The sequence below is a fragment of the Heliangelus exortis genome, chromosome 1 (genome assembly GCF_036169615.1).
Source record: "Heliangelus exortis chromosome 1, bHelExo1.hap1, whole genome shotgun sequence".
NCBI classification, from domain to species: Eukaryota; Metazoa; Chordata; class Aves; order Apodiformes; family Trochilidae; genus Heliangelus; species Heliangelus exortis.
The window spans coordinates 139,104,938-139,118,135 of NC_092422.1; the positions used below are offsets into that span (position 1 = coordinate 139,104,938).

General features: G+C 45.4%; 1 protein-coding gene across 3 annotated transcripts; it reads right to left on the minus strand.

Moving 5' to 3' along the window:
- Nucleotides 1–2,974: 2,974 nt before the first annotated feature.
- On the minus strand, nucleotides 2,975–13,152 carry ADCK2 (aarF domain containing kinase 2). 3 transcript variants are annotated; one of them, XM_071727391.1, is made up of 8 exons: nucleotides 12,135–13,113; nucleotides 11,261–11,407; nucleotides 9,617–9,745; nucleotides 8,873–8,968; nucleotides 7,576–7,827; nucleotides 5,781–5,909; nucleotides 5,077–5,130; nucleotides 2,975–3,838 (listed from the first exon to the last, which is right to left on the minus strand). In XM_071727391.1, the coding sequence occupies exons 1-8, from the start codon at nucleotides 13,050–13,052 to the stop codon at nucleotides 3,695–3,697; spliced, it is 1,869 nt and encodes a 622-aa protein (XP_071583492.1). In that variant the 5' UTR covers nucleotides 13,053–13,113; the 3' UTR covers nucleotides 2,975–3,694. The 3 variants fall into 3 exon arrangements, with proteins under 3 accessions (XP_071583492.1, XP_071583482.1, XP_071583481.1); XM_071727381.1 differs by lacking the exons at nucleotides 2,975–3,838; nucleotides 11,261–11,407 and having other exon boundaries at nucleotides 5,086–5,909; nucleotides 12,135–13,152; XM_071727380.1 differs by lacking the exons at nucleotides 2,975–3,838; nucleotides 8,873–8,968 and having other exon boundaries at nucleotides 5,086–5,909; nucleotides 12,135–13,117.
- Nucleotides 13,153–13,198: the final 46 nt, after the last annotated feature.

A 13,198-nucleotide genomic window follows, 5' to 3' on the forward strand; every position in this document is an offset into this window, starting at 1 on the left:
AATGAAGGTCAGAAGAAAGAGTCTGGGAATAAGTCCCTCAAGTGAAATGGTGGCAGCACATGTTATGTCCTGCTAATAAAAGCCTACAGCAAGATTAAATGCAGGCCTGAAAAAGGCTTCCACTGCTGAATGCTGGGAACTTTCTTTCCTGCTGTTACTTCCAGAGCACAAGGACCTCGTAAGATTAAGCGTGCAGTTACATGATGCTGTCATGCAGCTCACCTTGCTGTGTTAATGTTACATGAAATATGGGGAAGGAGAGCTGGACACCAGCTGGATGCTAAAAACAACAACCTGCAGCAATGAAAATGTGCTAAAATACAGTGTAAATTATCCACTGCAGGTTCCATTATTAACTCTTCCATGGAGTTCCACTCTTGCAAGTGTCCCATTGCATGTGATTTGCAGAGATCTACAGAGAACTCCCCAGACAACAAAGTTGTGCTCCTTCCTTCCAAAACTGCTGTAGGGGGCAGGGATCCATTGACATGAGAGGTGCATCAGAAAACCTGGTAAGATGACTTAGAACCCTCCAGCTGGGGCTTCAGGTAAGTGTAGATCTTTTACTGTGAGGGCACACGAAGTAAAATACATAGGCTGCTCCCCTAGAAGAGGAATTATTTAGAGAAGCCCAAAATGCAAAAAGTAAGATGGGGTGGTGGGTTTTTTTTGGTGACAAGCCACCCTTTTAGGCATTGTGATGAGAAAAACATCTGCTCTCTGAAATCCTGTCTTTGGAGACTCATCAAACCCAACTGTGGGCTTGGGGAGAGGTGTCTGCTTTCCCTATGATCTCACTTTCAGCCTGGCAGGTTCCAAAAGCAAGAAATCTTGTGTCAGAAAGATACTCAGGTGTCTTTGCAGGTGGGGCACCTGGTCAGAATAAACAGACTTTCTGTTCATATGATCAAATGACAACACTACAAAGACAAATGAACTGCTATAGCAGCAGATAACAAGTTGTTAATGGAGCCGAGGTGGTCAGTAGCACTCTAAGAGGTGAAAGAGCTCCCCATTCAGGCCATAGGGTAAAACATAGTTACCACCTGGAGTCCCCAATGCAGCTTCCTGGTGACTCCCCTGAGTTTTCTAAGCTCATTACTGACTTCCCTTAAGGAAGCCACGGTGTCAGGCACTCCCATGGACAAGCCACTGGCTTCTCCCCTCCCCTGAAAGGAAACAGTACAGTACATCAAGAAACAGTCTGATGCAACAGCAAAGGAGATAAGAGGGGTTTTGTAATGCACTGTACTCAGATTACTGGGAGTGTCTTTTCCCAAAGGGGAAGAGGAGGAGGTGGTTATCATGTCCCATCCTGAAGCAGGAACCCTCTCTTTCATATCATCAGAGGTACAAAATAGAGCAGCTGTGGCACACGTAATCATTCTTCTCACGTATTTAAGGGACACAGCACAATTTATTTGCTGGAACACTCAAAGCTGTATAGAAGGATGTTCATGTTTTACACAACAGTATGCTAAAATATATATAGTATCTGAGATACATTATTTTGAGTAATACCTAGAGCCAAGCTAGATACAAAATTTAAGTATTGTTGCCTTACATTCTGTGTCACTTAGCACCAGGTTACACATTTTCTGGCACATCATTCAACAAAAGCTTAAGTATTTTAAAAATTCACTCCTTTTACAGTAACATTGCACCAGTGATAACAGCAGTTTAAAAAAAAAATTAAAAATTAAGGAAACTTGTAAAAGGAAGCTCCTTTGAAACGCTGCCAAATCTTTTGAATTGCCAGCAGTTTCTCAGCAATAGACTGTGCTCCTCGAGAGATAGAGAGGTTATGTCTTCAGCTTTTCTCCAGAAGACAGTTGAATCTCTCATTCAGATGTTTACAAACTATTCTATGGGCTTAATAGCTAAAAGGAGTATTTTTAACTCTAGGATGCATAATATGCATGAACAATCATGAGATTTTTGTTTGTTAAAAAAAAGAAAAAAAAAAGGAAAAGAAACACGAACCTCTATTTAAGGTGAACAATGACATTTTTTTTTTTTTGCTTTTTAAATTAAGGTCAGAAAATGTAACTCAATGCATATATGGAAACTACATGTGAAGCAGTTTTGCATTTTAGACATGGAGTTCTATAATTTTGTTTAAGCTCACTTTAGCCTCTGGAAAAGCTGGCTGAAATTTGCTCAGCAAGGTGGGTGGCTGTACCCAAGTCCTCCCTAACTGAATTGGGAGGGGGAACCACAGTACTGAGGGAAAATGAGTCCTGGCAGCATAGGGAGATTTTCTTTATTGTTAAGGTTGCTTGCTTCTCTTCATGTGCTAGTTAGGACAACAGTGTGGCTAGATATGAGTTTAAGTCTGCCTTACAGAAACAAGACTAAAAGTTAAGAGATTAAACTCTACTGCTGCTTTCATCCTTAAGCATTTGAAAATGGAATGTGTAATGATGGAAGGAAAGTCCATGAAATATACTGAGCAGAATCTGAACTTATTTCTCAGACTTCACTAATCTATCATTAATCATTATTTTATAATCCCCATAAAACAGCACATTGTCTGCTTGCAATGTCTTTTCATTGCTTAACCACCTGAAAACAGACCACTGCAGACACCCTATGCTGCTGCAATTTCACACACAGTATATCTGGGCATATATTTAGCATTACTGTTTTTTCAATCATTCATAGACTCTGCTGCTCACTATTAAAATACAGCCATAAATTAATCTCAATACTACTATTAAAATAACTATAAAAGCCACGTATGATCTAGCTCTTTTGCTGGGTTTATTTCATTTTAAATATTCACAATGTGTTTTCCATTCATTAGGAAAATGCTTGGACTCCCTGTTTTGCGAACTACTGGAAACAAAAGTATCTGCATATTAATTAAGGTCATGAGTTGATTAGGGGAACAGGTGGTAGGAGGAGGGTGGTAGGAAGCAATCAGACAGAGGATAAAAAAGACTTTTAAGATTAAAAAAGACCAGTACAAATATTCCCAAAAGTTGCTTTTATTATGGAATTAGCTTTTCCACCTAAGCAAATATTTTCTTTTGCTGTTTATAATCTAATCTCCTATGATATTGTGCTACAGTATGGAATTTTGAAAAATCAGATTGCCTTGTCTGTTTTTATCATCCAAAATGATTAAGAACAGACCACTCTGAGCAGGATCTCAGGTCACTTCTACAAGAAAAGTAGAAGTTAAAAGTACAAAACCCAAAAAGGTTTATTAGCTTTTTTTCAGCCTGAATTAGTAGCTTCAGTGGTGTTGGAACATCATTTCTCATATCACAGTGACAGATTAAGTCAGTACATTAATTGTACATATTCAACCTGATGTATTGCAAAACAGACTTGATCAGTTAACATTTTTAAAGACTTTTATACAAGTAAAACTGCTTTTCTCATTAGGCTGCAGTGATCTTGTGCACCTAAGCTACATGATATGTCTGTTTAAAAACTAGCAGAGCACAGCAGCTCATAGAACTGTGTAATGAGTTAGAACTCCACAATTGTGCAAAAAGTATTCCTGGTTTCTGAAATGGCCTTTTACCATCCCACACCTGGTGATTGGCTGAACTGGCTGAAAGCAGCAATAATGGAGAGTAACCACTGCATGGCACCTCCCCGAGATACATGTGGCTCCTCACCTTCAGCTTCTTCCTTTGCCTGAGGTAGCCCTGCACAGTGAGAGGGTGGCACTCACAAGAGTCTATTGGAGGACTGAAGCTGCAGTTTTGATGAGCAATGGTTTAGCTGCCTCCAGGATATCCAGTTCAGGGTCTAGTGAGCGTCCAAGACCTTCCAGAACCATGATGGCAAAGATGATGGAAGCAAAATTGCTCTCGAGCTTCACCTAGAACCACAGGAGACTCAATGGGCTCAGCAGATCATTTTTAGTTCTGAGCACATTCCACAAAGTTCCCGGCTCGAGCTGGGAGGGAAGGGAAGAGGCTGAGGAGAGCTCATGCAGACCTGAAACTACACTGCAACTCCATCACCTGGAGTTTCAAAACACACAGGAATCCAGCAGCAGGCCCAGACCTAAGGTGATAATTTCAGGGTAAGTGTCCTAAGGGAACCTGAGAATTTTTCTTTTAGTTCCAAGACTGGGAATGGGATATTCTTCCTCCATCCTGGAGGAGCAGGAGCTTAGGAGTGCTCACCATTGTTAGTGTAGTTACAAGCTGCAGGAGTATCCAATATATATGTATGCACTCACTTTTAACAAGGCAGAGGTCATCTTCTGAATGGCCACTAAAGGCCCCCACGAATCACAGAGGAAAAAATTCTCTGCTCTTCACATGAACAATCTCTCCAGTTCCCTGCCAGGTACCAGAATTGTTCCAGGGCAAGCCAGATCATTAAGAATTCATGGAGTTGGGAGGACTTGCTTTGTAAGGGTCTAAATTATGTTTCATGTTATTAGAAACCAGCTTAACGAGGCTTAATGACAAAAAGCTCTCAGGAATGTTTAGGGGGGGGGGGCTTTGGAGGCTGGGCAGCCCAGTGGCTGACTTATCCTCATCTGTTCTAGTTCAGGCCACCATAGCTCCTCTGATATCCAAGGTTGTCTGCAACCTGTGGAAGTCTGTCCCTCAAATACCATCAGTCATAAGAAGTCATCTCTGTTCTGTGAGCAACTTCTCTTTCCTGAGGCCACTAACAAAGTAGTAAAATGGCCTAGTGCTGTTAAATAATCATACATCAAGAGGCCCAGGGAAGAAAACATGCAAAAATATACAACTGGAACATATATTGAATTTTCTTCTTCTAAAGAACTATAAAGATAGAAAAAGCTCTGTGTTCCAGCAACATTCTTTTTAGTAAATAGTATCAACCATTAAATGCAGTATTAAGACACAACCCAACAAAACAGAAACTGGTCTTGGTAGGCTGCATATCAAGGCCTGAGAAAGAGTGCAGCAGAAGAAATCCAGCCTGCAACACCTGGATGCATTCTTGCAGCCCCCCTCCCTGCAGTTAGTTTCAGAAGTCACAGTCCCTCTCCTTGTCAGCCTTTCACCTTCCTCATAGTTCTCCCTCCCCAAAAGAACTTCCAGGTATTGAAGGCAGCCAGTGACAGGAGCTCACCTTATGGGTCATCAGTAGTTTGAAGACATTCGAGAGGAGATTTGCCACTTGAAGCTGGAATAAAAAAGAGGTCAACAACTGATAAAAAAAAATGGTCAAGAAGACTGAGCCACCTGAGTGACAGGCAGGATTCTTCTATTTGTTAGTATTTGATTCTGGTGCTGGGACAAGGTTATTGGGCTGACAACAGCCAGCATCAAGGTATGATTCTCTAACCCTTCCATGGATAAGGAGTTCAGCTGTGACCCATGGTTCTGCTTGCCAGCCCAGGAAGGCTGAGAATGTCTGACCTCACAGCAGTACACAGCATGCACTTACTTGCTCAATACCACCATGCTACATTCTCTGGAGTGCCCAGGCTGGCCTTCACTAACAGAATGCACTCTGTAACATCAGGCTCAACAACTCATCACAGAGCTGCAGATGTTAAAGAGATTTTAAAAAAGAAAACAAAACCCAAGCCACTAAAAACCCCACAGCAACTAGAAAAACAAAAATACTAACCCCACAAACAAACATACACATAGCTTTTTAACTACAAGAAAATAATGGTTTTATGGACTTCTTGTTGCATCTGTGAGACTAACAGCACCCAGAACCGGTTGGTGGTGCTAACGAGACCAGAGCTGGTCTTTCCACATTCTGAAATCCAAGCTGCACTGACTTACAGGTAAGTGAGGGTAGGACACCGTTTCTGCACTTGCCTTTCCTAGGGCAATGGTGTTCCCCCGGACCCTGGTCACGAGTTCTGCCATCTCAGCTTTGAATCGCTCGATATCCTGGCACTGGTTAGCACGGGCGTGATGTAGGATCAGTTCTGCCACCCTCTCCCCCTGTGAAACAAGTTGAAAAAAAGAGAAATTGATCACTGGTGCCAGCAGGCCTACAGGGAGCTGCACACCACCATTTTAGGTTGGACATTAGAAAGAATTTCTTTACCGAGAGGGTGATCAGGCATTGGAATGGGCTGCCCAGGGAAGTGGTGGATTCTCCATCCCTGGAGATATTTAAAAAGAGACTGGATGTGGCACTCAGTGCCATGGTCTGGTAACTGCAGCGGTAGTGGATCAAGGGTTGGACTTGATGATCTCTGAGGTCCCTTCCAACCCAGCCAATTCTATGATTCTACGATCCCTGGAAAGCCTCTGCTGCATAGGTTCCTGAAGGAGGAATACCACAGGGAGAACTCCCAGGACCATGCTTTCCTGTTCCAGCAATGGAGCAGGTTCCAACAGAAGCAGGTGCAGAACTGGTCAAGAGTCTTAGCTGGTATCTGGCAAACCCCTGCTTATTTTTGTTTTTCTTGTAAGGTAGAACACATCAGAGATCTCTCCGAGTCAGAAGTTTCAGAGGGAAAAATCCACAGGATTGGCATTTTTTTCTTAGTAGAGAAGATAACAGTGTAAAGGGCATTTATCAACCTCCTTTATGGGCTAAATTCAACCTTGCGTTTGCAGACTGCAGAGGAAAAGCAATGTGATTCTACACCAGCAGATCTTTGGTGAGAAAGGCAGGGAGCCATATCCATGCTTCACTTTTGAGAGGCTTTATAGCTTTTCTAGGAAGACATATCTGACAGCAATACACAGAGCCAGAGGCTCCAGGCTTGACAATGAGACTTGGTGTAGAAGTTTTTCACAGGCAGATCGTGAATTACACCCAGCATGAGCCACGAAGGACTTGCAATTAAATGTTTGCAGGTTCTGCTAAGTAGCTGAGAAGTAATTCTGGCAGCAGAGGATGAGACTGAATACACAGTTGAGCACTGACCCCTTGGTGTGCTTCAGCAGATTATGCAGACCAAGGTAAATTGTGTCCCTCTTGAGATACACTGGTGAGCCATCCAACCCACAGCTGAGAAGCAGCTACATGCAAGTAAAAGCACAGATACTTGTCCTCAAAATGAACAGGAGACATCAGCATGGGATTCCCTAGTCCATCTGAGAAAATAAGTGGGAGGGAGGATAAAGTAATTCCCCTTATACAGAAGGGCCTGGCAAAGGCCAGACACCCCCTGCCTCCCACCCCCACCTGTTTTGCTTCTCTACAGACACTGACACAACACCAAAATGTAGGATAGCACATGGGCTTTCTGGCAGCAAAGCTGCAGAGAGGAATGTGTGTGGAAGACCAAGAAGTTAATCCATTCCCTCTTCTTATCTAGCAAAACCTGTCAGACTTTGCAACAGTCTCAAATGCAAGCATCTCTCAGGCAGTCCTAACTTGCATCAGAAGCACTCCTGACGGGGGAGTGGCAGCCAATGCTTCCTATTTAACAGTTTCCATTTCCTGGGCCACTGAAATCCCTCTGTCAGCTTCTTTGCTGCAGCTGAATATCTCATCTCTGTGTCTGGTACAGTTTCCACACCAGCAAGTGTTCTCTTCCTTGTAGGGAGGATTATAAGGGGAAATAGAAGACTATCACTTTGGCCACCCGGGCTCTCCAGCTGTCTCCCTTCCCCAGACTTTGCTTCCCAGCCCCCATGACAGAGGCCTCACCTGCCCTTGGACCACAGCAGTGAAAACTGCCCGGAAGTTCTGCATGTCAGCACTCTGCAGCTCTGCCACGATCCCTGCATCCAGCAGCACCAGGCAGAGCCGCCTCAGGGATGGCTTCACTTCCACCACCAGCGTGTCACACAGGTCCACGATGGCTGTCTGCTCCTTGCAGCTGCTGCTGAAGTGGGCCGTGCCTTGGACCAGGATGTTCCCAGGGTGCAGGTCACCATGGACAAAGTTGTCAACAAAGACCTAAAGGACAGGCAAGTCTTAGAGCAGCCCATGCTGTTTCTTTGCTCTTTAATTCTCTTCTTCTCCTGGAACTCAGGGGTTTTGCTTTGCTCCTAACCATTGAATCCAAAGTTAGCATAAGACTATTTTAGTTCCACCAGTGCTTTTTCGGGTAGTAAAAGCTATTTCAGAGTCTGCAATACTACACAGAGTCAGAACTGCAGGCCTTGCCACCACTCCAGCATGATGTTGCAGGGATCAGCTGAATTTCACCCAACACTTACTGCCCACACACTCAGCAGCATGAAGTTCTTTTGCAACTCTTCCCCCCTAGCTCTCCTGGCTCCTCACAAGTCAGTTGTGTCACCCTCTTAACACTCCTTTCCAGATCATTTGCGATTATTTCAACCACGAAAGAACTAGAAGCTGAATCATAAGCTGAAGCTGGCCACCTTTGTTTTCTTTATTCCATAGTTAGCTCTTCCAAAAGGCAATTTTGGTGGAAGAGTCAATAAATAAAATAGCTGACTCTTTTTCCCTGTAAACTGTATCCACAGTCTCTGCAGAGAGCCTGATTATTTGCTAATTACATTGCACTTTATAGCTCTTTGGCAATACGTGAATATTCATTAAAGGGATTCAAGGGTCTCCTAAACAATGCAGGGTCAAGCTGCATAGGAGGACCCTGCTGTATCCATGCAGATTGCCCTTCTGCAGTGGGAGAAGCTCAGTGTCAGAGTCCACAGTAGTGGTGTAGACTTAGGTGCTAGACTAGCCCAGGCCTTACTCATACCTAGTGCTACACTGCACATGAAGTACAGACCCTCTTTCTGCCAGTTTAGGAGCTGCACGGTGCCCTAGCAGCCCAATCCTTTGTTACCTCAAGATACCTGGAATCCACAGGCTTGCTCCAAAGTACACTGCTCTGTCTTTGAGTCCATGAGGAAAACAGTAGGAGATGTGGGAAGCAAACAGGTTCTCTCTTTAGCCATACTGTCTTATTACCCCAACTGAATAGCTTCTACAGGAAAACAACCTTCACTTCCAGCCTCAGCCAAGTGCCTACCATCTTTAGCAGCATGTCCATGCCCATCTTTGCAAGCCTCTGCCTCAGCTCTGTGGCAATCCCCGCATGCAGGTAGTGAGAAATAGGCTCACTCTCCTGAAACAAAGACAGAGCTGGAGTCAAACACACCTTGTGTCTCACCTTCAACCAAACCTTTATCTAGGTGCCCAGCATTGAGGGTAGGTGATAAGAATACCCTATCCTAGAAAGGAGCTGCTCAGTAGAGGCTCTACCTACTATAATGGAGAAGAGAAGCAAAGGTTTGTTCTTTAGAAAGAGGGTCTGATATAGCCTTGGATAACTGTCTTGCCAGGATCACATGCACAAAAACTGAGACTAAGCTTTGGTCTGTGACTCAAACATCCACAAGGGAAGTGAGGCAAGCATCAGAAAGTGTCAGACTGCTGAGCTCCTTGCTTTGACCCACCACAGAGGAGAGCTGAAGCGTGGTGTTGGTTTGCAAAGCACAGGTAAGCACTTGGTGGCTGGACACACTGCTGATCTGCTTGGTTTCAGGCCAAATGTTCACTTCCATATGGAGCTGTCTGCCACCTCTCTTCTGGGATGCACTGTTTACAAACAGAGAGAGTGGAAGAGACACTGAGGAAGGACACCCATCTATTTAAACAAATAAAAGCATCCTTCTGCCTCTGATCACTCCTTCTCAAAAAACACCTCTTTGGCATGTTTTCCTAAGGGTCTTCTCACTACTACCACTGCTCCCACACCCTGCACAATTCTTACCTCAAACGTCTCCACTAGAACATCTGTTGTTACCAAAGGCCAAAGGGGAGCTGGGAACTTGACAAAATCAACATCTAGGAAGTTCTGTCGGAAGCGCTCCAGGTTTCTGGCTTCGTAGCGTAAGTCAATCTGAAGGGAGAAAAAGCAGGTTGGAAATTAGATGCCATTAGAATTAGGCCTTCAAGATCCTGACTGAGGATCTTGCAATACTCAGTACCAACAGAACTAGTCAGAAAGCCAGAATAGAAACAAAATAGTGTAGTGATTCTTACATGCTTATAGCTTTCCTGACAGAAGAGGAGAGTAGGAGACTGGATAGTGGATGGCCTGCAATCCAGTACATTCAAAATATGGATGACTCTTACTACAGGTATGGTGTCTCAAAAAAGACCAAGACTTCATTATTTGTAAGGGTAAGACAGATCCTGAGCCAAAGCTTGATGTCCAAATAGCAGACAGAATAGAAGAACTGCAGCCTCCACCTCACTTTACAGCAAGGCAGCCATAGCAGGAAGACATTTAACATAACACATCCAAAACAGTCCACTACACAAAAAACAGCTCTTCAGTGATCCCCGGGGCCTTGATACGGGGACACAGGTCCTGCCCACTGATGCTGCACAAGGAGGCAAGATAACTTTGCTTCACTTTGATCATCTGGCAATGGGAAATATCCCAGTAAGACCTTTTGTTCTTTCAAAGAGAAATGAAAGTATAAGCCTATCAGTTGCTCTCCTAATCCTCAGTCCACATCCACCAAAAGCTCTGATAGACTAAACAGGTACTTATGACCTCACATCACATCAGAATACAGAGAATGGTTTACATCAATCTGTAGTGTAGATTTTTTGCAACAGCAGAAAATAATGAAGGCTTTGAAAAGCTTATAACAAACTTCACACGTTCCAATCTAGACACAAAAATGAAATTAGCAGATATGGTTCATTTTATTAGAACTGTAAGTCAAATTATGCCTGTAGTGAAATCTTTCTAAGTTTGGTAGTAAGGATATTTCAGAAATGTGTCGTCAGAACACATTAGTGAGTCAGAATAGGTTTTCATATGTTTCTATTTGCAAAGCTTCACACCATACCATGAGTCTGACTGCAATACAATATACTGAATGTATTATGAACTTAAGTGACAGTATATTGGTTATACCAACAAACATACTTCAGTACTAACAAATATAACCAGTGAGTACAGATTGCAAACAAATGTGTAGGATTAAAGAGAAAAGGTCTGAGCACTTGTTTGGAGATACTCTCCTATGGAGAGGTCTCTCATTATTGTTCATCTTTCACAATGCTGCAAAAAGGACTGTGTCTAGCTGCAAAAAGGACTGTGACTAGCTAGCTGTTGATGCTGTTCACTGGAAAACATACTCAAAGTCTAAAAAGGATTTTCAAAGTCAAAAAAAGACTGACAGTCTTCATTAAAGAATCTTTTTCACTGCTTTGCTTTTTTTACTCTGTGGGCGTGTAAGCCTTACTACAGTAGTGTTATGGCTGATTTGAATAACTAAAGAACATGCAAGCCTTCATCTAACCCTTTAAAAACTAGCAATATGAACAAAGTTAGAGCCATCCAGTAGCAAGAGAGGGCAGATTTGTTTCAGTGGTTGGTCCATGGCACAGCACGCACCTGCTGAATCATAAGCTTCTCAAACTCCTCCACGATCTCAGTCAAACTGAGCCACTTGAATCCAGGGAGAAGTCCAATGATGTGGCTACCCATCTTCATGAGAAACAGGTCCATCTGGACTTGGTGGACTAACCCAGGGTGCAGGACCTGCACGAGAATGAACGGTGGCAAGATCAGCTCCCCAAAGTCTGTAAAAAGGATGGTCCATTTCAATCGACTGAAGTAACGCATTCCAAACAGATAGAGCCCAGCCTATAAAACCAGGCACTAATAAGGGTTCCCCAGGTAGTCCTCAGAAGAATTCACTTTTTTTTCAGGGATTAAGCTGCAAAGAAACACATTATAATCTTCAAACGGAATATAACTGTGCTGGACCCTACAGTCTCATGCAATGCCATTTGCCACTGGTTTTGCACTCCTGCCCTCTCTGTGCCATGCAGTGCTGACCGGTACCTGGAACATCTCAAATATAAGATTTCTTTGAAGAAACTGCTGAGAATAACTTATCTGTTCCAGACTTATTCATGCTAGGAGAAAAGGGGATTAATTTTCTGGAAGGTGAAACCAAGCTTAATAGTCATTATTTTAATATAAACTAGACCCTTGCAGCCATTTCTGGTATCCACGTGCCACATCATAGGTGCCACAGGCAGTACAGGTATTCAAGCTTTCTGGATGGGAAGAGCCACCACAAGTCTGGACTGCAGCTGGCTGTAAGCAAAGCACTGAGAAAAGACACTGAGGGAGGTGAACCACACTTCTCACCCTCTACCTGGCCCTAGCGAGATACTCCTCTCCAAGGGAATAACAATCTGATCCACCTTGTCCAGCACACTCAATTTTGACACATCTATCGGCCAGATGTAGGACTTACTTTGATGGCTACAGGTGTGAGATGTCTGGCAGATGAAGAATTTGCACTCGGGAGTTGTTTGGCCATCTGCTGCACAACAGATGCCCCACTCACACGACTTCCCCAGGAGCAGTCTGCTGGGCTCAGCTCCTCCCTGATCCTCTCATCCTCGCTCTTCCTCCTCCTCAGCCACCTGAGGAGACCTCTGAAGCCTGAGACTTCCCATGCTTCAAAAGCAGAACGGAACTCCCAGCGTCGTGCTGCTTCCTTGGCCTGGTAGCCAGCGATGGCCGTGAGGTCAGCATAGGCTTTATACACCTGGGCGACGCAGCCTGAGCCAACCGGCTCCAGGCTCTGAAACTTGAGGATGCCCATCCAGTCCTCACCAAACGCCTTCCTCAGGAGCTCATCAGTGTGGCCCCACGGGTGTGGGCTCACCTCAACGTGCAGCTTGGAAAACTCATCGCAGAAGGCCTCGGAGAAGAGGTCCCTCCGGGTGCTGGCCCACTGGCCCAGCTTGACGCAGGTAGGGCCAGCAGCCTCGGCCGCTCTCCGCAGCAGCCGCAGCCATAGGGCGCCCAGGCCGGGCCACAGGCGGCTCAGCGGGTAGAGCAGCAGCAGGGGGCCGAAGCGCAGCAGCAACCCGCAGGCCCTCAGACTCAACCGGAGCACCAGGCCCAAACGCTTCAGCAAACGTGGGGGCGGCCGCTCCGGGCCGCGCTCCCCGACCCATACCGGTCCCCGCTGTCCCGGCCTCTCCTTCCAACCTGTCCCAGCGGGCACCGCCGCGGGCACCGCTAAAGCCACCGCGACCCAACGCCCCGCCCGCCGGCCGCCGCCGCCGCGCCCCGCAGCTGCCCAAGCGGACAGCGTCCCCCTCGCCCGGCTGAGGAGGGGACGCGGGAGCGGCAGCAGCCGCACGGCGCCGCCCGCCACCATCGCCGGCCGTTAACGGCCACTGCCGAGAGGGCGCAGGGGGAGCGGGGGGGGGAGGCAGGCGGAGCCGGCCAAGCATCGGCGGTAAGGGCTGGCGGCCCGCCCCTTAAAGGGCCTGGAGCCGGAGCCTCGAAGGGAAGGGAAGGGAA

What these genes read in the sequence shown, in the direction of transcription:
- ADCK2 (XM_071727391.1), bottom strand. Translation starts at nt 13,052, where the DNA reads ATGGTGGCGGGCGGCGCCGTGCGGCTGCTGCCGCTCCCGCGTCCCCTC. An exon ending in TGGACATGCTGCTAAAGATG is followed by an intron (nt 7,828 to 8,872) that starts GTAGGCACTTGG and finishes CCTGTCCTTTAG; the next exon opens with GTCTTTGTTGACAACTTTGT. An exon ending in ACACCATTGCCCTAGGAAAG is followed by an intron (nt 5,131 to 5,780) that starts GCAAGTGCAGAA and finishes TTTTTATTCCAG; the next exon opens with CTTCAAGTGGCAAATCTCCT.